General features: G+C 36.6%; 1 protein-coding gene across 8 annotated transcripts in view; it reads right to left on the bottom strand.

Moving 5' to 3' along the window:
- nrxn3a (neurexin 3a) overlaps nucleotides 1–24185 on the bottom strand; it is a 240686-nt gene that overhangs the window by 12086 nt on the left and 204415 nt on the right. For 6 of the 8 annotated variants that reach the window (XM_062440937.1, XM_062440941.1, XM_062440935.1 and 3 more), the window contains 3 exons: nucleotides 13936–14025; nucleotides 6995–7302; nucleotides 5092–5173 (listed from right to left, as the gene is read on the bottom strand). In XM_062440937.1, coding sequence (XP_062296921.1) covers nucleotides 5092–5173; nucleotides 6995–7302; nucleotides 13936–14025 — 480 coding nt within the window. The remainder of the gene's footprint in view (nucleotides 1–5091; nucleotides 5174–6994; nucleotides 7303–13935; nucleotides 14026–24185) is intronic. The other 2 variants (XM_062440942.1, XM_062440936.1) reach the window with 1 other exon arrangement.

Below are 24185 nucleotides of genomic sequence, written 5' to 3'. Positions count from 1 at the left end.
AATAGCTGACATTCCTCTTATTCTCAGCGGAAAATGCAATAGTTGATATTTATGGCATTAAAATGCATACTTATTAAATGTGTAGTTTAGTTGTATAATCTTTGTTCAGGAAATGTTTATCACGTTTAATTTGTTTGTTTGTGAATAGTTATTTTACTTTTTCCAACAGCAAACATATTGAATTTACTATTTCAATTTCATCAAATTGCAAAAATGCCATTTGGGGTTGTATTTGTTTGTTTCTGTTTTTTGGTAAATTTGGCACCATCTGTGTACCAGTGGTTTTGGACATTTCTGTTTATGACTTGCCGCTGTAATTTGAAACAGTATTTTTTGTTATGCTCTCAGCATGTATTTTATGGTCTCCAAGATAAATGGCAGAATTTGATTAATTGCTCATAAAATACCTAAAGGTATTAACTATTTAAGAACCCTTTTTGGTTGCCATCTTATGAAATTAATTGAAAAGAAGACACAACAGATTTACAACAGAGAACAGAATCACTTGACAAGTTTTTCAGACAAACCAGACAGACAACAGCCACACAAAATAAAGACAGTGCAGGGTAAGACAAATGACATTTGATGTCGCTGCGACCGCAAAAATGTTGCAAATTAAACATGAATGCAGACAAAGCAATCAAGTTAGGCTAAATGCAGGGGCATGGAGTCAAAGATAAAAAATAACACCCAACAAAAAGCATGCAAAAAAACGATTAAATGTCACGCTGAGGACAATGATTTCAAGAGTTTGTTCAATCATGGTACCAATGACTGCTTAAGATGAAATTGAAGTGGGAAAAAAAATTAACTTTTGGGGGGAAAAAAAATATTTTCCTGCCATCTATGCTAAAATTATATTCAAATGCAGTATAGCATTAGAGAAGAAGGTAGTGGGGGCCAGAATAGTGATTGAAGGATTAGGAGGAGGCAACGATTTTCTTATACAACTGTCTTTATTTTCATAAGGCACTTAACTTGAGTTATTGAGGGTTTTTTTTGCCCTTTTTTCTTAGAAAAAGGTTGGGATGTTTTCCTTAAAAGCTGTATGGCACAAACTCTCCAGAAAATGTAGAAACAAAGAACACCCACCAAAAATGCATGCCACACATGATGAGGAATATATTTTTGGATAATTGGTGGATAGATGGAGATGATGGCTCGATCACAAAATTTAGAAATCTTAAAGTGGAAATAACTTCGACTCCCAAAATAATACAACAAAGGAAATTTCAACTCAACAGAGCATGCCACTGTCAAGGTCAAAGTGATGTCAGTGTTAGAATGGGGTGAATTTCTGTGTAAACGCATGATTGGATGACTGGGGCCCTGTCTTTGTTTTTCTTCCCAAATACCCATGAATGTTAGAATACAAGGCACACCTTTAAACCCATTTACACTAATACCTCACATATTCTGAAAAAATTTGGGAATGACCTTTCAACCGGACAACCAACTGATAAGCAACAAAAGAATATCTATCTATCTATCTATCTATCTATCTATCTATCTATCTATCTATCTATCTATCTATCTATCTATCTATATATATATATCTATCTATCTATCTATCTATCTATCTATCTATCTATCTATCTATCTATCTATCTATCTATCTATCTATCTATCTATCTATCTATCTATCTATCTATCTATCTATCTATCTATCTATCTATCTATCTATCTATCTATCTATCTATCTATCTATATATATATCTATCTATCTATCTATCTATCTATCTATCTATCTATCTATATCTATCTACGAAAAACACTATAATACTATATTGTCTTTCATGTAAGTGTTTTTTTTTTGTTTTTTTTTTTACAGGAATTTGACAACTTGTCTTTATCCTCAACATGAACACAATTGAAGCTGCCATGTCATTTACACCAGCACTTCAAAGGCCTTCTGTTCGCGGTGTGGGTGGATATCATGAATTGAATTACTTCTATAGTGGCATTCAATTAAGCATTAACTTCAAAAGGTTGTGCTGTATTTCAAAATAGGCTATAGAAACTAGAAAATGTTATGAACATGTTAAAAATAGTAGTTACCTAGAAATGACCTAAGAGTTCCATGAGTATCTCCATAGCCCTCCTAGCTTTGGTATTGGTATTGGTTTGCCCCATCAAGGCTCCGCCTGAGCACCTTGAGACAGATCTCTGCACTCACTGCCCAGTCAGGAGGTAACTGCACAGGTTGGCTGTAGGCTGACCAAAATGTTGCCAGATTAATGCAAAACATGTACAGGAGGAGGATCAACATGCTCTCCACTGGCCTTCACTGGACCAACACTGAAAGATCCAGGATCCTACCAGGCTCTCAGAGGGGAACAAAGTTACCTTTGCTGTGGAGGTTGGGGGCCTCACACCCCTGCCCGTAGGAAGGCAACCACATTGATGATGTCAAACCTCAGCATGATTGAGTTTGTTTTGTGACTGAAGTGGAAAAGGAGCAGAGCTTTCGTTATCGCATTGACTCTAAAAGGTTGCTGATAACATCCCAATCAAAAAAGAAAACCCCACATCCCCCAGATGCACCTCATAGACAAGCAGATGCGCTCCAGAAGGTGATATTGCTGAGGGCTAGAGAATGTGAAGTCTGCATAATTTGATCCAATCAGAGACATAGCCACTATGACCCTAGCAGCTTTCTCCACTCATTGTAGAACTGTAAAGCTCATCTGATGACCTTTACCCTAACCCGTGCATTTACTTAAGTATAATTACAAGTCTAAAAAGTCTAAAAGTAAAAAGTAGCTTGTTTGAAATTTGCTCAGAGTAAAAGTTAGTTTTGCTTAGTTACTTTTTTTCGCACATGAACTCATCATGCTCAGAGAGAGAGAGAGAGACAGATGATGGCAGAATGTCTGATGGACATTTATTTTAGTGTGCGTCCATAAATATGTGAGTTTGTTATGTTATGTTGTTAATGAAGTTATTGCTGCTGTGCTGTGTGCGTAAATCCACACAGCCTCTTTCTCAGCATTTTCAGTTGCCGCATAATGCTGCAACTGAACCTGCGGAGAAGAAGAACAAACAGAACATCAGTACTGATGAAAACCTTACTGCCAGTTTTATTTGTTATAGTGCACTGTCCTCCTGGCCCGTATGCTGATTTTTTGTCTAACTTCTCAGTCAAATTTAGTCCTTAATACTGATAAAGTAATTATAGTAGGTGACTTTAATATTCATGTGGATGTTGATAATGATAGCCTTAACACTGCATTTATTTCATTATTAGATTCAAATGGCTTCTCTCAAAATGTGAATGAACCCACTCACTGTCATAACCACACCCTCGACCTTGTTCTGACATATGTTATTGAAATTTAACATTTAATAGTTTTCCCTCATAATCCTTCTTTATCAGACCATATTTGAATAACTTTTGAATTTCTATTACTGGACTATATGCCATTACACAAACATGTTCTTACTAAATGTCTGTCTGATAGTGCTGTCACTAAATTTAAGGAAGTAATTCAATCAGTACTGAATTCAATACCATGTCTCAGTACAACTGAGATTTCTTATTCTATTTTTAGTCCCTTCCAGATTGATCATATTTTTGATAGTGCTGCAGGCTCACTGAGAACAACTCTGGACTCCATCGCTCCTTTAAAAAAGAAAATAATGAAAGAAGAGAGAACAGCTCTGTAGTATAATTCTCAAACTTGACACTTAAAGCAAACTAGAAAGAATATGGCGTTCTACCAAACTAGAAGAATCTCACCTAACCTGGCAAGACAGTCTTAAAATATATAAGAAGGTCCTCTGTAACGCCAGAGACGCCTATTACTCATCACTAATAGATGAGAATAAAAACTGTGCACAGGGAGTGAGCAGTCTGAATAGATAATAAGAAGCATCACTAGCTGTACAGAGTAATTCAGTGAAACCAGAGCACCCTCTGGTGCACTCAGCAAAGAATTTTGGAACATTTATTTCCTATGCTGTGCACACACACTTGCAGGGAAATGACAACTAGAATTTGCTGAGTGCTGTATACTGTTCTTAAGTTGGCTAAGTGAAAAAGGGAGATGAACAGCAGGTGCGCTGGTGCTTCATAGGTTCTGGTTGCTACTTCTTGATTGGGTAGTGAGTTTGAAGATCTGTCTCAAGGTGCCACAGAGCCTTGATGGATTAAACCAATATAAAAGCCTGTGAGAGGGCTTGGCATGTAAGGTATAGAACTGTAATCATTGAGAAAAATAATCTGTTAGTTAAATTCTTTGTATGGGAGTGACCAACATGGCACTTTTGTTTCCTACCAAACACACTAAAATTGCTAAAATGTGGAAATTGTGGAAATTCCCAAATTCTTTCAAAACTGATTCTCATTCATTATAACAGAGCTTTATTGTCTTAGAGTTTTAATATATAGATACAAAAAAGACAGAATAACAAGCAAAAGTATGACCCAAAGAAAAGGAAAACTTATACACAGAAATTCAATGAATTCTCTATTATATGAACCAATTATGCATCTAAATATGGAGAAACAGAAATAAAAACAAAAAATTAAAATCATGGTACTCCTAAAAACAAAAGCAGTTAAAATGTATTTTTTGCAATGAAAATCAGAGCAGTGGATAGTGGGAGCAGTGACTTAAACACAACGTGATACATATTGCAGCATCAATGGTTAATGATAGTTCACCATTCATCATACAAATTTTGTGATGCTATGTACTCAATCTTATTTTTCCTTTTCCTTTCATCAGACAAAATTTGCTTGTATGTTGGTGACCATGTTAACCACTTTGGATGACCCCATGTGCAAGTGTAGCTCATGACATTAATGACCTTCTGTGTTACTGTTGTTGTCAACTGGCAACATACTACATGAACTTTATGTATGACTGTTCAGCAATTTCAAATTGAAAGTGATTTAACAATTCAACTGTCATTGGATTGGGTCATGTGTAGTGCAGCTTGCTAGGCACTGTTACTAAACTGGCTGTTTTATGAAGTTACACTTTGACCAACCATGGGGGTATGATGCTTTGAGGATGCCTTGATCCACTGGTGCAGATGAGTGAACGCAAAAAAGAAAGCAAGCAAAAGCAAACTAACCTAGCCCACCTGCATGACTAGTTTCACACTCCTCCAGGTCTTCGTCATCACTCGAACACTCTGCAGATGAAACAATCTCATCTGCCGTATGCTTCATGAGCAGAATGTTGGTCATCCGCCAGAGTGAAGACATCCAAACACAGACCCACCAGAAAAAAAAGATACACAAAGACAAGGTAAAAATATACAAAACAGGTTAGAAGACAAGCATGAACGTTCATTATTGACCCTGGAAACAGTAGTTTAACGAAAAGATCTTGAGGTTCATTTGTCAGTTTTTTTCAAAGCTTTTCAATTGCATCTCACATCCCTCAGTTGATGGAATTTGCTCTGTTGTCAGATAGTTATTTTTTCCCAGTGAGAGATTTGTTTTGACAGCCTCTAAATATTCCAAACATACTGATACATCACACATCCACCCAGCAACATACACAATTCTTGAAATGTACACTTTGTCACATCTACACATGCCTGTCTGTATTCCATCCCATATTTATTACTTTGTTGCACTCACACATAAGAGTTTAGATCAACAATGTCAAAGTGGCAGTTTGCTTAGGGTTGTTGTGGCAGAAAGGACAAAGGCTCTGAGTGCCTCTCTATTTTGAAGTCCTGTATCTGTGAACATATGGTAGCAATGTGAAGTGTACATCGAGGGTGTTACCTGTGTCACTTATTATTACAAGTGCAAGACATGTTAGGGCCCTGTTATTGATGTCTGACAAGCTGGGATGATTTTAGAGCCAAAGTATGTGATACTTGGTAAACATAATAAAACAGAAGAAAGGGGAACTCTGACCAGATGTGTGTAGCTACACTAGCTTTAGCAGTGTCCAGTCCCATTGTTCCTTGCCCTGAGGAACAATGAATGTGGCACCCTTCTCTCTCTATCCTGTTCCTCACTGAAAAGATCCTCTCCACTTTTGTTTTGTAAGTTAGCAGTGTTTAGAGTTCAAACTTGAGATATTGCTTTATGTGAGTGGGTTTCAGCCCTCACCTCAACACAGGTGTCTGAATTGAGTTGGGGGGGTTTTTGTTAACAAATGATAAGTCAAAATTCATTTATGACCATTAAACTGAACAACAGAAATTCTACCAAAACTCCACTAACTCCATAACAATTGTAACATTGTAACATTGTAGCATTTAATTTCAGTGCTTCATCATAGAGACGTCCAATTGGTTCACTAGTGAACACATTTTAATGTGAAACAGCAGCAGGAAAATTTCAGTTTGGTTTAGCAATGAGTGCAGCTCAAACACAAATCCATTACAGCTGTGAGAGCAATGATCAAACAGTAATATGACAGATATCAGGAAGTATAAATAGGAATTTAATACAAATATCAATAAATGTGATAAAATAATCACATTGGGAAATTTTTGGAATATCGTAAATTTGGTAAAGGCAACAACAAAGGGAGGAAACATAAATTCTAATTAAGGTTTTGCTCTAATTGTTATTTTATTGTATTGTAAACAATGTGTTTTATATTAAAAAAATCCAGGTTAATACAACAAAAACACAAAATCTGTGTTCATAATCTTAATGAATCAATCATAAATGTTATAAAAATATGTATATAATATTTCCAAACTAAATAATTTGTTGCACAGGGGACAATATTTATGCACCAACCAAAGGACAATGCCGACAGGCACCATGATCAACTCCATACATAGGCTGCATCCTTTACTGTATCATTGATCTGATTGGTTGTTAAGTTCAGTGCTTCAATGAACTTCAAGCAAGCCAGCTTTAATTTCCCAATGACATATTTTATTTTCTGCAACCCTCATAAGAATGAACTCAAATCATCGTACAGTTTTCTGACTACTATGTCCAACATAGAGTATATTAGCATTCTTTGTATACATGTTTTAATATGTTATTATGGAAGTCTATCCAAACCTGTACAGTTGAGGAGGATCTGTGTTTCCGTGTGGTGGTAGTGGACATCATGGTAGTAGTCTCGATGAAAGTAGAGAACATCTCTGGAGGCATGGCTGTGGTCCTGGCTGAGCCTGCCACACTGGGCACATCACCTACCAACCTGACACTGCCGTTAATCTTGATGTTAGGGTTGCCCTCAACGGCCATGTTCAACACCTTGAGGCCATTGTAATAAAGACCAGACAGTTGACCTTGAAATGGCCGGCCTCGATCACTACCACCAATTGCAACAGTTGCTTGAGTGTTGAAAATTGTTAGCTGCCGTCCTAGAGGAGACATCCAGATGTAAGATATTTTCAACAAAGAACACTTTTTCATATACATTTTTATAGCTGCATGATTTAAGACAAAGGGCCCTATTGCCATGAAGCAACGACCACTGCAAGCAGTGCTTCAAACAGTCTTATGCTGACCTCGAAGTTCATGCTTAAAATTTCTAAAGTTTTAAAAATGAGTTATTTTAATTTATCATTCTTCACCCAGTAGATGCATTCAAATGTTAATGTAGTTAAGGCAGTTTGCATTTATCTACAGATGAAAAAAGGGTGATTCTTACAGTGTGTTTTATAGCTGTTTTATGTAAACAGTAAGAACGCTTCTCATTTAGTTCATAAAATCCCTGCAGCATCTGAAGACAGCAAAACTGACAAGTTAATAAATCTGCATCAACAAGGGTGCAACAAAATAACCACATGCACCTCTACACACATTTTAACAGTTTTGTAGGCAAAGTCACATAATCAGTAAAGGTTTGATGTTTTCTTCTTCATTTTTACTCACAATTGAACACTCATGGCTGACTAAAATGTCTGACTACATTTTACATTGCATTGTTTCATACCCCTTGGTTTATTTAAAAAATAATGTATAACTATAGTTATAACTGATTACCAATATGTTTCTAGTAATGCAGAAACAGTAAATATGTGGCTGGTTTGCATTGTTTTCACTAAATCATTAGGAGTTAATGCATATCATACATTTAGGAGTAATAAAGAATGTGTACATTTTCCATGAAAACTGAAAATAAGAAAGCATTTTTGAGTTCGTTGGTCGTCCATCCTAATGTTTTAGTTCTATAAATATTAGTAACTTTTAAACCTCTTTTGTGAGAAGAAGCTAACAGGCTGTCTAATTGTGTCTAATTTATTGCTGCGTTGTGTTTGTTAAATTATACACATATATACTAGTGCTTTGATTTGTAGCTCAAGCTGTTTTGGAGGGTGGTCCCACTATCTTTTTCCTGATGAATAGGCTATCATGTCTTTCCCATACCATGATATTGTTCATTTCTTCTTCTTTTTATCATACAATTTTTAGTGGATTATTTAAGACCTGCATCTGGTAAGAGGGACATCCTCCGTCAGTTTTAAGTTTGACGCTAGGATAGCCAGAGTCTGACCAACTTCTTTTTAATTACCCCCAATAAGAACTGTTCATTTTCCTTGTGATACCATTAGATCATTCATTTAATTAATAATTCACTCATAATGTTGGAGCCAAATGCTTGATTTATGTTTTGATGAATATTTGATTTTTTCTGGTTTACTATTATTATTTATCTGATTAATTATGAGATATGAACATGAAATATTCTGGTTGAATTATGACAATTATGAAATTGTGAATTATTGCTACTTTTGATTATTTGACGCTGACATGGCAATGCATAATTGATGCGTTTCTCACCTCCGCCTCCTCTTTATAGACAGGTGACTGCTGCACCTGTGTTATATTAGTGTTAGCTATTGGGGCCGGCGTGGCTCTCGGTTTCTGGCACGCAGCCATACAGTTTTAGACCGCTGCTAAGTGTTGTTTTTTGTTTTTGTTTCGAAGAAATGAAATGATTTGATCTGTCTGTCACTCCATGCTGTGGTAAGAAACACGTTTTTGGAAATAAATATCTTGAACCAGAGGAGAGAAATGTTTGGATTTCATGGTCACTTAAAAACCTATGACAGCGCTGGAGCGCGTGGGACATGGATGCATGTAAACCGAGAACCAATTATTTTTTATCTTTTATAGGAAAAGATAGCGCTTATACATAATTTACTCTCATCTGGTAGATAGGAAATATTCATTAGAGCAACTTGCTGGTTGATTTTTTTTTTTTTTTACTAGATCTACCTATTAATTGGATGCTGAAATATTTTACCAATATATAAGGGAGGCAAACAATTTTGAGTGGCTCACAGTGATGGACCGTTGGTTGGAGTTATATTACCTTTTGCTCTAGTGAGATTGAGTTCAGCCAGACGCAAAATTTACAAAGATTATATTTGTTTAACTTTCCTTTTATTGTAGGTGGCTGTTATGTAGTGCTTACTTATGCAGTCATATTCGCTGCAGTAGAATGAGATGCGACTTGGAAATTGCCAGTAATATGTTTGTGAATTTGTGACAAATCTTCTGACAGAGGCAGAGCGTAACTAATGAAGCTTAGCGAAAGTTCAGTCAGGAAGACTATTTCATAAAGGCATACTGGAGGTTAACTTTTCCAGCTTTCTCTCTCTCATGCATGTTCATCTATTTCCTGGTTTGTCAATGTCCAAGGGGCGTAGTCTTAAATTGAGTGGTCACCTGTCACTCACGGCAACCAACAGCAAAACACCACACTTCATCTATAGCCTATCATCTAGTTGCAGTCTTTTTAAATATGCCTCTCTCTCTCTCTCTGCTTCAGTCTGACATACAGCTGTTATGTATGCCCTACCACCATCCCATCCTTGCCTAGTCTCCGCAGGATTTGCAGTCCATCTTCCATTCTGCCATCTTCTTATCTGACTCATCAGCAATCACCACCAACAGTGTCTGGACTTCATAGGGGGATCTATTTTGCAGCTGTTCTGGGATGATGTCCTCATGGAGTTCAAGCGCCAAAGACTGTCTATTACTAAATACTTTGTTTCTCTCATTGTACTATACAATAAATATCTTTCTTTTTATTCACTTGTCTCTCCTGATTGAACTGCTGTTAGGTACGGAAACCAGTTAGTTTGAAAACCAGTTCGGACATAACACTGAAAAAGTGACACAGATGCTGCTTTGGTGCATCATCTAGAGATCAATGTTGTTGGTATGACATCAATATGACTATAACAGATCATCCTCACTGTATATTTTTGCTGAGAGCTGCATGTGTCATGTGGAAAAAATAGGTAAGATCCTGAATCTCTAGAACATCCTGCAAGTCTTAAGCAGTCTGAGAAGAAGTCTGTGTGGTATGCAGCTTCTCTAATGGGCACAGAAATGAAAAACCAAAAGTTCTGCGATGCAAACACACTGGTCATACAAGCTGTGTGTCCTGGCTGGTTCGTCCGGTAAACACAGCAGCCTCTGCTGTTGGTGTTGTATCTAACATATCACAAAGTGATTAATGTGTTCACTCTATTCTCCAGCATATACCTATATGTGTATATATATGCACTGTTATATAAAATAAGAATTACTCTCAAAAGGACAGATGCTTATCTGTTTCAAGCTTTCTGTGTCACTCCACTAACCTCTGGAACAGGTAGAGGTGTCCGGAAACAGCTAATAAACACCAGGAGCCCCATCTTACACCGGTGCACAACATTTTAGACCGACGCAGTTGTCATTTTTCCATCCAGTGCCCACGCTGCTTAAAAAGCAAATACACTTGCATCCATCTGTGCGCCCATGGGCGTGTTGGTCTCAAAATGTTGGCGCATTGCTTTTTTGAGGCAGTGGAAAGCAATTGCTTCTTAGATGCTTATATTTGAAACCTGGTAAGATATTTATATGAAATTTGGAGGAAAAATGTCATAATGAATAATTGAATGATGGGGTATTGAGTACCCCATGAATATTTTCACAACTCATGGTTGTTTGATTAATAAAAATTTAAAAAACGTCTATCTCTGTGTGTATTTGGATATAGAGCCAGAGCTAGATTGAAACATTTTGAAATAGCTGATGAAGCATTGTGCAGTTTTGTCCTTTCTAGTTGTTTTAAAGGGTAAATTGATATTTTTTCACTTTACCATATTTATTCAAGATAGATCCAGATACATCAATTAAAAACGTGCATTCAGTATTGCAGTATTAGTGTATTATTTTATCTATAAGTTAAACCTGGTCATTCATTAAGACACATGCCCAGGGTTCTCCTCGCACCATAACATAATTTCTCTCCCTTGACTGTTAAAGACACTGGTCATACAAGCTGTGTGTACTGGCGTGTTCCTCTGGTAAACACAGCAGTCTCTGCTGTTGTTACCGTCGGACATGGCATGACATTAGTTTTTCACTTATCTAATGCATGTCAAAACTAGCCTTGAGATCAATTTGTTTCTTACTGTTCACTCCCTTTGGTTATGTTACTTGCAGATTGGCTTTTTAGATGCAGAAGTATTTCACAAAAATGACTCCAGGTGTCCCAGTAGTGTATAACCTTTATGAAAATCAAACTCCTACATATTTTCCTACACGTTGATTCACTGGGGTCTTCAACCTGCAAGTTGCTCTTTAAGCAATTTAAGTTATTCATAATTGTGGTCATCATTGGGAAATTATATGAGAGGAGGAAAAGACTGGAGCATCTCCTCTTGTGTTAAATGTGTCTCTCTGAGAAACAATATAACTCCCTTTTTCTTTTTTGAATTGTTGTTAAAACCTTGCAACACTTAATGAGGCCATTTACATTTAAGATATCAACATACATCAACATTTCTCTCAAAACTTTTCTTAGTCTCTTTTGCTATTGGTATGAAAACTTTTTCTCTCAAATATTTTTTTTTTCTCAGATCATTTATTTTCTCGCATGTAATAAAGACACAAATCTAACTCCATAGTGTGCTCTCTACAGATTGAAACCCGGCTTTAATGTTATATACCTAAAGCAGACTAATCTTTATGTAATTCTCTATATTTTGGTATCTGACATAATGACTTTTGATGCAGCATAGATTATTTTAAATACATGCAAATGTGTTACACTTACCACCAACAATGAAACATTATGATGAGGTATGCTGCATTATAGATGCATCCATATGAACTTCACTTTACTTAAAGCATACATTGATAACTTATGATCCTTCATGGTGTATTATAGAATACTTTGAGTCCTTATAACAGTTGATTGTTGAGGTGTGTGTGTAGAGGGGTATAAGTCGTCATAATGTATTATAAGCCCCATCAGTCAGCCTGTAGTTTATAACCAGTCAAGAGCACTCATAAGACCCTGGATTTATAAGTCATTATAAGCTAGATTTATAGTTATTCATAACTGTTGATATAGTGCATCATAAAGCATTATGTGTGTTTATGAGTGTAGTCATAATGCATTATGATTGATTATGATGAGCATAATAATTCACTATGAATGCGCTCATAATGCACTATAGATGTGGTCTTCATAGAAAGGGTTACCCCACTTTTTTGCACACCCTCACATTAGCCCCTCCAACTCAACAAAAAGTTAGACGTAGAGTGAATTGGTAATAATATAGTAAGCCTTTTATGGTTCCTACAAGCTGCCTTATGAAAGTTTTTGTTGTATCACAGATTGATTCCCTATAGTTCAGACACACGTTCAGACTTAATAAAGTATTTGTGATTATCAAACACAGCATCCTTATTCTTGACATTCATTACTGTACAAGCTATGTTGTGTCACATCACTTACTATGATACTATGATGTATTGATAAATTGTGACTGAACTGGTGTTGGATTAATGCAATAGTGAACCATTTATAAATGGTTTCAGCAAACTGTGTTGTAAAAATTAGTTGTTCAAAAAACTCACACCATCGGCCTCTGGCTGTAGATTTGTCATGCTGTGTGTTCATGTCCTGCCACTTCAGAAAACACACTCTATGTTTGATGAGCTACTGTTGCTGTGATTGGCTCTGCTGTTTCAGAGACCAGGGATATAAGAACCGGGGGGTATTCCAGAAAGTTATGTGAAAACTCAGAGTAAGTTAACCCTGAGATGAGGGAAACTCTGTGTTATCCGTTCCAGAAAGAGAGGTAACTGAAACTCTGAGTCACCATGGTAACTGACTCTGTGAACATAACCTGCTCGCTGGCAGGTTTTCTTTAAGAAACTAGTTAAACTAAATAGATATCGAGGCAGAATTAATTAGCTATGCCTTATGTCTGGAGATGTATTCAGGGCTCAATTGGATGTGCTTTCATTCTGAGATGAATATGTTAGAACGGTATCATGTTCATTACACTCAATCATTTCTTAACATTCTACCTTCTTGTTAATCTTATTTTATTGTACACATCGTCACATTTTAGTCTTAAAATCAATGACTCCAATATGTATAATAAGTAAAATAGTGTAAAATGTTAATCTACTAAGCAGGATATTAGATGAGAGGACATATGTGTTAAGCAGCTTTCTGTTTGAGGTTTAAATTACTACATGTTGAAGTAGCCACTGAATGAATATTTACTTTGCTTAATAGCCTACGTCAAATATGAATAAAATCAAAGCGAGGTACAATCATAGCCCAGCAAAATGTGCCTTACTTTTCTGAATTATTATTTTTATTTTATTTTTAGTTGCTTCCAAATACATTACACCACTTTTTCACCTGTATGCTACAATTTTAAGTGAGGTAAGTTAAGTCAGTGGAGTGGTGCATTAAAACTTAAGCACTGACTCAGGCAGCAGTTTTCTCCCACGTTGCTTCTATCTCCTTAACGTCTGCAGCGGTGTTACTTTTAGTGAAATATATGATCATATTGGCCACAGGCCTGCGGCCAATATGAATTTCTAACATCACACAATCCATTTAAGCTTTATAGATACCATGCACATACATTTCATGTTCTCATTAGAGAGCTGCACATAATGTTTTTTCACATTATATCAGTATAATGAACACACATAAGCACAGAAACATGTTTGTTTGAAATTACCTTTTTCTTGTAGCCACTCTTCTACGGGTCTGGCGTATTTGAAAGGAATTTTCTTATTGGCCATTTGATAGCGTTCAATGTCACTGTTCCCTTTAAAGTTTAAGAAGACATTTATAAAGACATTTATTGATTATCAGCATCATGTCAACAATAGGAAACATTTACAGTATATTTAAATCATTTTAGATGAGGATTACATTCTTATTAAATTTGTTTTAGTTACAGTATAACTAAGATTCATCATATTTGGGGGGTCTGTGTGTGCACTTTATCACTTTGTATAGAAAGTGTGCAATGACATTGCGTTTTCTGAGATACTACCTGGCTCATCACTGACTGGCAAAACAAACTCCTTACAGCTACGATGAATAGGTAGGGCTAATACTGTGAGCGAAACAAACATATATAAAATGGCCATAGCACAATTGCTCTTTGAGTGTTAATGCACAAAGTACAGGTGCAAATATTCCAGGTGCCAGATGTAAGGGTACATTTTATTGATCCCCGGAGGGGGAAATTCAAAATTGACACCATATTCGTGTAATAAGTGATAAAAAATGAAATATAATACTATATAAATAATTTCTAAATACTATATATGATAAACAATCTCAAAATACTATCTACAATAAACAATATGCAAAAAACCCAAAAGAACAAACAAACAAAATAAAACAAACCCTACGTATGCCATTTCCCACACATAAACTGGTATTTATATAAACAGAATATACAGTGAGAATGTACACTCTTCATGCGTGCTTCAGACCAGGCTTACCCGTTTATCAAGAGCCATCAAAGGGATATTTAATAAGGTGTAAATGTAGAAATAACAAAATAATCATTGATTACATTTCTGACATTTAAAAATGATGATGTAATATCACTGCTGATGATGGTTCAAAGGTCCATGTGATGAATTAATGAAATAGTGCTATACAAAGCTATTGCTGTGTATGATTGCACAAACTCTATAAAGAGTTTTATGTATCTGGCTCCTGTTGTCTGAGACATCTAGTTTTTTTTTCACTGTGAACATAATGAACTGTATTTTTTAAACTAATGTTGTGTAGTTTTTGTGTTAAATCTATTCATTGTTTCTTATTGTGATTTTTATTTGTGGAGGTGGATCTTTCATTTTAAAGGATTTAAGGTTTTCACAGGCCTTTGGAAATGATCTTTTCACGATTTTTCTATCCTGTTTAATCTTTGGTTTAACCTTTTCCTATTAGACCTTTTGCCTGAAATAGGCTTTTTTTCCATGTGAACGCACAAAGATACTGACTGTTAAGTGTTTTCCACCCCTGGGTAGTGACGGTTATAAAAATGGTAAAAACATTGACCATTGAAAATGGTTCTGTTAAGAGTTTTTTCATAGCTCCTACTAAGGCAAAATAAATGGAGTGATGATTCTTATGAACAAAAACCTAAGCTTTGTCATTTTAAAGCAAAGAAAGGACAAAGAAGGCAGAGCTATTTGTATTGAACCCTTAATTAATGGAGTTAGGACAGTATTATGCAATATATATGCTCCTAATAAGGGAGACCCTAGTTTTTTCCACGATGTCAATACACTGATGTTATCTTGGCAGGAGATTTTAATCAAGTGATGGATGGGATTATTGACAATAGTAGGCCTAGTGATAAATGCATACTTTGGGATAGAGCTGCAATACGTATGTTGGCAGAGGACTTCAGTCTGGTGGATATATGGCGGTTATTGAATCCACGTGAGAAAGAATATACATTCTACTCTCATTGTTACAAGTCACACTCAAGGATTTTTTTTTCTAATATCAAACACAATAAATAAATGATCAATCTGTCTTTAGTGACAGGATATGTACCACAGTCCTTTAAGGTAGCTGTAATTAAACCTCTTCTTAAGAAGCCTACTCTTGATTCAGAGGTTCTAGCCAACTATAGGCCCATATCTAACCTCCCCTTTCTCTCTAAGATCCTCGAGAAAGCAGTTGCCAATCAGCTGTGTAACTTTCTAAATAATAACAGCTTATTTGAGGATTTTCAGTCTGGATTTAGAGCTCATCATAGTACAGAAACTGCACTGGTAAAAGTTACAAATGACCTCTTAACTTCATCAGATAATGGACTTCTCCGCCACCAGGTAGTGGCAGAATTATTTCGGTAAAAATAAAAAGCTTTGGATGAAAATAAATAATTTATTCAAAATAAAATAATAATTATTTTTTTTCTTAAATACATTCTTTTATTTTTCAAATTTCAAGCCAAAAACTTGGACTTTCAGTTTCAAAACAATTTTTTGAATGAATATTACTGTTCTGTAGTGCATGACATCATAATAGATTATCAACTATATTTTTCTGGACTTTTATTATTTATAACAGCATGTAAGGGCATAACTAAACATTATTTACAGCTCAAAGGGCAGCATGTGCATTAATGGAACCGACTTTTTTAACTTCACAAAGTTTATCATCTGAAATTAGGATAAATAAAGAGTAAATAAAGATGATGTCAGTGAGGGCTCTCAGCTCACATGTAATAGCAAAATGTTATGTAATGCACTGTTCCAACAATGTTACAAATCATTTAAAAAAAATATTGATGTTCTTTGATGTAAGAACATTATGGTTAAAGTCAGGTTAGGTTTAGGCACAATCAACATTTCGTAAGGGTTTGGGAAAGATCATGGTTTGGGTTAAAATAATCACTTTGTTAAGATTGGTGACACGTGGTGTGGGTTAAAGTTAAGCAATATTTGCAACCATGGCAACAATAATAACCATGAGGTTGAGATTAGGGGATGTGCTGAACGAAACTAAGGAGGCTCAGTAATACACACTTTTCCATTCTCTGTTTAGCATTCATATTTTAGATTCCTGAAATAGTCACCTTTTGCTTTGATGACAGTTTTGCTCACCTAGCAATGTCTTAATCAGTTTTATGAGGTAGTTACTTGGAATGGTTTACAACTGTCTTCAAGTTTTTCCCACATAAGCACTTTTTGGCTGCTTTTCTTTCACTCTGCCTTCCAGCTCATCCCAAATCATGCTATTTTAGGGCAGGTGACTATGGAGGCAAGGTCATGTAATGTAGCACTCCATCACTCTCCTTCTTGTTCAAATAGCCCTTTGGGTCATTGTCCTGTTGAAAAAAATAAATGAAGGTCCCACTAAGCACCAACCAGATGGGATAGCATGTTGCTACAGAATGTTGTGGAAGCCATGCTGGTTAAGTGTGCCTTAAATTCTGAATAAATTGCTTAAGTCATAAATTGGTGATTTCTGAGGGAACTCTTGGTTATCCGTTCCTGTTACCGTCCTCATGAGAGCCATTTTCATCACAGTGTTTGGTGGCTTTTATGACTTAACATCTATCCAATAGCACAGAGGCACACCTTCATTCGTTAGTGTTTTTTTTTGTTTGTTTCTCTGCATTGACCTTTCATTGTGCTGGTCACTTCATGACAAGGCTACAATGGGTTTTGCTGCTTATTTTGGAACTGTATTCTTTTTTTCTAGATGTTGGACTCAGAAACAGGACTGCTCGAGGCTGTTTTATTGGAAAATCTCATCTGCAGCGTACAACAGTGCTCAGATTGCTGATCGTCAAGAAGAATCAGGTGCAGAAATCCTAGAGCTGTTAAAAGCTCAAGGCATTACTCCAGCTCCAGGTCTGGAGCTCTTGCAATTCTGCGGTTTGCCCAAGGAAGTGGTTTACAAAACACCTGTCTGGGAGCCCTCTGCAACCTCTGGCCCCTTCAAGTGTAGCCTAGTGTAAGATGTTATTTATTTTTATGAATAATTGTTTTAAAAAATATATGATTTTGATATTTGTTGGATGTTTTAGATGATTTTCAGAATAGTTAAGGATTTGATAAATATATTCTTTATATTGTTATTTAGATTGGGAACTACTTCTTGTAGTCATGTAGTTTGTCCATAGGGTTTACCGTAGTTTAGATTGGGCAGAATGATATGCCACACACTAAAGTCATGTATCAAGTTTGTTGCCGGTGCTGCCATGGTGCCACTTGTGTTTTTCTTGAGCAGAGATTAAAAGTACACAAGTTGCTCTGAAGAAGCTGTCCCCGTGCTGTTTCTTACCCACGACCCGAAATAGACTTAATTAAGGTGACGCTAACCTACACCCAGGACGGTGGAGCCGTCCCACTAGCATAGGACGGCTCCACCTACTCTGGGCATCCAGATCAGCCTACTGCTGCTGTCCATACATGGATCAACACCTGTCATGTCAACACCTCTACGCTTCAGTCCCTGGTGATTTCTATACAAGAAAGTGATGCTCGCCTTCACTCTCTGGTGGTGGATTTAGGTAAAAAATAAAATCAATGATACAATGTCACCATATGGGTCAGTGTGGGCCTTCTTGCAGTGGGAGCCCTAGTTCTATTTTGTGAACTAGCAGGCTTCTGCCTGTTGAGAAGATCTCTTGGTCAGTGAGAGATGGGGTGAGGGTGGGGTAGGTTGACATCAGGTCTCTCCATTGAAAGCTTGAGGTAGCGCACAATTTTGAAAGATAGCCTATTGATTTTTGAAAATCAGTCACACTACAAAATGCTACGAAATAAACCACAATTTATACTGTGAGTATGTAGTTTTACAGACACGCTGTTGCATTTTTTCTGGGTTAACTACTGGTCTAGCTGGTCGCCTTGAGCTTGGGGTCATTACACTGGACACTGTTTAAATTAAGCTTCTTGTCCAGTTTAGAAACTTAAATGCATTAGTGAAGTAACTCCTATTTCTTAGTTGTAGGCATTGTTAATAAAGACCATTCATCCAATCATGTCAATATGCTAGGTCATGTTATTGCTATTGCTGATTCTTTATCCAATTTTAAATTCCAGGTATTAAGGCCAAGAAGTCAGTCCAACGCCCACAGCTCTTGCCCCTCTAGAGTCCCCTATTACATCAACTTTCCCTGCAGTCATATTTAGAATGTGCCAGGCTTTATAAGAAAGGGTTTAGTTGCTTCTACTCTGAAATCCTATCATTTGAAAATATTTGCATCGCATTGTGTTTCTCTGAGATGCCACTAAAACTAGTTACAATCACTGCTGCTTTTATTTGGCATTGCATGGATGGCGTCACTTTCAACACAGTATAAAGGATTTGGGTACTGTTATCCAATTTAACCCTCGATGTTTCAATCCACCTTTCCCCAGTCTATTTTCTAATTTGGTCATTAAACAGTTTTTAAGGCATTTCAAAAGTTGCCTCCACTAGCATTGATGACATCTAAGCTTATACAAACTTATAACATTATTTTATGTATATGAAATTTGTTTGTATCTGTACAAATACCCCTTACCTTTTTAAACTGCTTTTAATCCTAATTTTAATAAAGAAGTTCTGGATAAAAAGCTCTGGCTGAAAGAATCCACCCAAGAATTAGTGAGATTGTAGGAGAAATGAGCGCAAATGGATAGACAGGTTTACATGTATTATATATATGTATATGAGATCTGAAACGATGCAATGAGAGAGGAAAAAATGAAGAGGCTAAAAAATCAATCATTCAAATCTAATTTTAGCGAATCATTCTAACCACATAATTTTATTTTAAATATCAGACCCTGTCATCAACGCTTCCTTTTGTTATTTTATCAATAACGCACAAAAGAAATGTGAGAATGTTCTACTTTTTTAAAAATAGAATGAAAGTCATCAATATACAGCAACAAATTCCCCTTGCAGCCTCCTCAAATCCAAATCTCGGTCATTTTTATCTGAAATCATAGCTCACATGAAGCCTACCACATGCAGCCTTGATGTTATTCCCACAAAATGTCTCAAAGAAGTTATTTATAGAGTTGGGCCTATTATTTTGATGATTATTGATAGTTCTTTAGAAAATGTATTTTTTTCTACTATTTTTAAACATGCTATGGTGCAACCACTTTTACATAAACCTAACATTGATCCCTTTGTTGTTGTTTTTTTAAATCATTTTAGATCCATTTCTAAACTTCTAAGCATAATTTTATTCTTTTTAAACCCAAGTGCACCTTTTGACATGGTAGACCACACTATTTTAGCTGACCGGGGTGGGCATCAGTCACACTGCACCAATTACATAATGTCTCTTTTCATTGATATACCCTAAAACTCAGGGACCCAAGAAGCCTGGCTGCTGCTGCAGATTGCCTTAGTGATGTTGACTGATGAATGGCACATAACCTCCTGCAACTCAACAACTCCAGAACAGAAATAATACTGTTCAGTCCCACAAATCCTAATATTCCCATCAGTCTTGGTACCCTGTCCACCAACATGAAGTCAGAAATGTAGGAGTTCTATTTGATTCAGAATTAAATAGTTAACCATATATCAAAACAGTTGCCTAGTCCTGCTTCCTGCAAATAAGAACCATCTCTAGAGTTAAGCTAATGCTCTCCCGCTAGGCTTCTTACCAATTCTAACAGACAACATCAAATCATCTCAATCCCGGTTTCCCTCCATAGGCTCCCTGTTAATTTTAGAATTGAAAGTAAGATTTTACCGAACACTTTTATAGCACATCTGGGTGTGGCTCCAAGCTTTATAACAGAAACGTTGACCACATATGAGCCCGCCTTAGATGGAGCCTATCTGGGTGTTCCAAAAGTCAAGGCTGAAATCTAAATGTGACCATGCTTTGCTATCAGGGCCCCTCAGCTTCACACATTTTCTATGTTATGCTCAATTTATGTTTCAATTTTTTGAAGCTTTTTTATTTTTGTAAGTTTAAAAGTGGATATTTCATCCAAAACCACATAGAAACGGTGGTTCCTAGATTTCTGTCTTGTTCCCTGGCCCTTAAATCAATTAAATCCAAAGTAAACAGAAGAAGAGTTATACATAAAAATCTAATAAAAATTAACACCACTACTGCATTAGTACAACAAAATAGGAGAATTAAATGTGCATTGTAAAACATTAGATTTATTTTGTATCTGGGAGAAGCCAAATAAATCTAATAATGTGTCTGAGATTAATAAATGATCTAATCTCAGACTATCAAATTGATTTATTTTGCTTGAATGAAACCTGGCTATGTCATGAAGAATTCTCACATTCCTAGAGACACTGGCTGAGGAGGTGGAGTTAAAATTATTTTCAGCTCAAGCCTAATAATCAACCCTAGGCCTAAACTTAATTATAGCCTTGTTCTTAGTCTTTCACGACCAACCTGGAAAATGTAATGGCTAGTTCTATTTGTTATTGTGTACTGCCCTCCTGGCCCATATTGGTAGTCTTACACGCTTCTCTCTTCTAGAGCAGTTACCCACCCAATTATAAAGATTTATTTGGGGATTTTTTGGCCTTTATTCAGATAGTAACTGGCAGAGACACAGACAGAAGGGAATGACCTGCAGCATAGGTCCTTGGCCGGATTCAAACCAGAGACGCTGCGATTATGTGGCATGTGCCTCAACCACTCAACCACCAGGGCGCTCCTACCCACCCAATTATATATAGAAACTATGTCAGTCCCCCGACCACTTAAACCTAATAAATCAGCTGTAAATAGAAGAGGAGTTACTCACAAAAATCTGAATACCACCTTTGCAATAGAACCACAAAATAGGAGAATTAAATGTGGAGTCCTAAATATTACATCTCTTTCATCCAAAGCTGTACTAATTAACGATCTAACATCAGATTATCATATCGATTTATCTTGTCTCACTGACACTTGGCTGTGTCAGGAAGAATATGTCAATGTAAATGAATCCACTCCTCCCAAGTCATATTATTACTCACATTGCTCGAGACACTGGCTGAGGAGGTGGAGTTGCAGCTATTTTCAACTCAGACCTAATAATCAACCCCAGACCCCAGACCCCACAATCATTTGAAAGTCTTGTTCTTAGTCTTTCTCACCCAACCTGGAAAACTCTACAACCAGTTTTATTTGTTAAAGTGTACCGTCCTCCTGGCCTGTATGCCACATTTTTATCTAACTTCTCAGAGTTTTTGTCAAATTTAGTCCTTAGTACGGATAAAGTAATTATAGTAGGTGACTTTAAAAAAGAAAGAAAATGATAGCCTTAGCACTGCATTTATTTCATTATTAGATTCAAATGGCTTTTCTCAAAATGTGAATGAACCAACTCACTGTCATAACCACACCCTCGACCTTGTTCTGACTTATGGTATTGAAATTGAACAATTAATAGTTTTTCCTCAAAATCCTTTTCAAGCAGACCATTATTTAATAACTTTTGAATTTCTATTACTGGACTATATGCCATTACACAAACATGTTCTTACTAGATGTCTGTCTGATAGTGTTGTCACAATATTAAGTAATTCAATCTGTACTGAATTCAATACCATGTCTCAATACAACAGGGATTTCTTATTCTGATTTTAGTCCCTTCCAGATTGATCATATGTTGATAGTGCTGCAGGTTCACTGCGAACAACTCTCGACTCCATCACTCTTTTAAAAAAGGAGATAATTTAACAACAGACAATAGCTCCGTAGTATAATTCTCAAACTTGACAATTAAAGGGAACTTTGCGTAAACTAGAAGAATCTCGCTTAGCCTGGCTAAAACATATAAGAAGGCCCTCTGTAATGCCAGAGACGCCTATTACTCATCACTAATAGAGGAGAATAAAAATAGTCCAAGGTTTCTTTTCAGCACTTTGGCTAAGCTGACAAAGAGTCATAACTCTATTGATCCATGTATTCCTATAACTCTCAGTAATGATGACTTCATTAGTTTCTTTAATGATAAAAGTTGAACTATTAGGGACAAATTAATCACCTCCTGCCCTCAATAGGCACTGATTTATCCTCAAACACAGGAAACTTAGAAACTGCTGTTAAACCTGATATTTATTGAGACTGGTTTTCTCCAATTGATCTTACAGAACTAACTTCAATGATTGCTTCATCCAAACCATCATCCTGTCTCTTCAAGTCAATTCCAACTGGGCTACCTAAGGAAGTCTTTCCCTCAGTAAGCACCTTTAAAGTAGCTGTAATTAAACCACTTCTTAAAAAGCCTACCCTTGATTCTGAGGTTTAAACCAACTATAGACCTATATCTAACCTCTCTCCAAGATCCTTGAGAAAGCAGTTGCCAATCAGTTGTGTGACTTTCTACATAGCAATAGTTTATTTAAGGATTTTCAGTCTGGTTTTAGAGCTTGGACCAATAATATTCACCTTATGCTTTCTTTAAGTAATATTATTCGGAAGTACTCCATACATTTTCATTGTTATGCGGACAATACTCAACTATATCTATCAATAAAGCCAGATGAATCCAACCAGTTAACTAAACTACAAGCACACCTTAAGCCCAATTTCCACCGGGTCTGTCAGCGATTCAATCCACAGCATTTCTATTTTTGACGGAGCCAATTCTAAATTGCGTCAAGCTCAACAGCGCAGATTGTCGCACCAGACAGGAATTCAGACACAGAATCGGCATAATAAAACATCTGTCCTTCAAAATAAAACAACCTGTGCAGCCTCCCAATTGTATTTCAGCAACAAACACGAATAAAACTGACAGATAAAGACACCATCTATCAGCGCGCAGGTGGTCGAGTGGTAAGAGTGCATGACCCATACGCAGCCGACCCCGGTTCGAATCCCGGCCGGAGGTCCTTTGCTGCATGTCACACCCCCATCCCTCCCATGTTTCCTGTCTGTCTACTGCTAAATAAAGGCGTCTATGCCGAAAAAAAGACACCACCTATCTACGTAGCCTACTGACACATGACACATCAAAGAAAATGACCAAATCAACAAAATTTGAGCAAGTTAACAAAACAGGCCGTTTAGTTGTGCTGCTACCACAGTAATTACGATAGCCTAAAGGCATTCGTTCAGATTTGATTGGGCTACCGCAATTACTGTTTTAACAGTGCAACTTCATTTTAAAAGGAAGATTTCTCTCCCCGGAACACACTCCGCTCCGCAGCCGTAACGCGCCCCTGGTGAATTGACGGCGGGCAGAGGACGGAGCAAACCGTGGCACAGCCGTTTGGCGCCGCTGACGGACCCAGTGGAAATCCCGGTAGTTATTGTGCTTGGACCCAAAAACCTTAGAAACACATTATCTAATGACATAACTACTCTGGGTGGCATTACTTTGGCCTCCAGCACCACTGTAAGGAACGTAGGAGTTATATTTGATCAGGATCTGTCCTTTAATTCCCACATAAAACTAATTCCAAGGTCTGCCTTTTTTCATCTACTTAATATTGCAAAAATCAAACACATCCTTTCTCAAAATAACG

The sequence above is a fragment of the Scomber scombrus genome, chromosome 19 (assembly GCF_963691925.1).
Source record: "Scomber scombrus chromosome 19, fScoSco1.1, whole genome shotgun sequence".
In the NCBI taxonomy this organism is placed as follows: Eukaryota; Metazoa; Chordata; class Actinopteri; order Scombriformes; family Scombridae; genus Scomber; species Scomber scombrus.
Note: the sequence above shows the minus strand (reverse complement) of the source record. Positions and strands in the feature narration are given on the sequence as shown.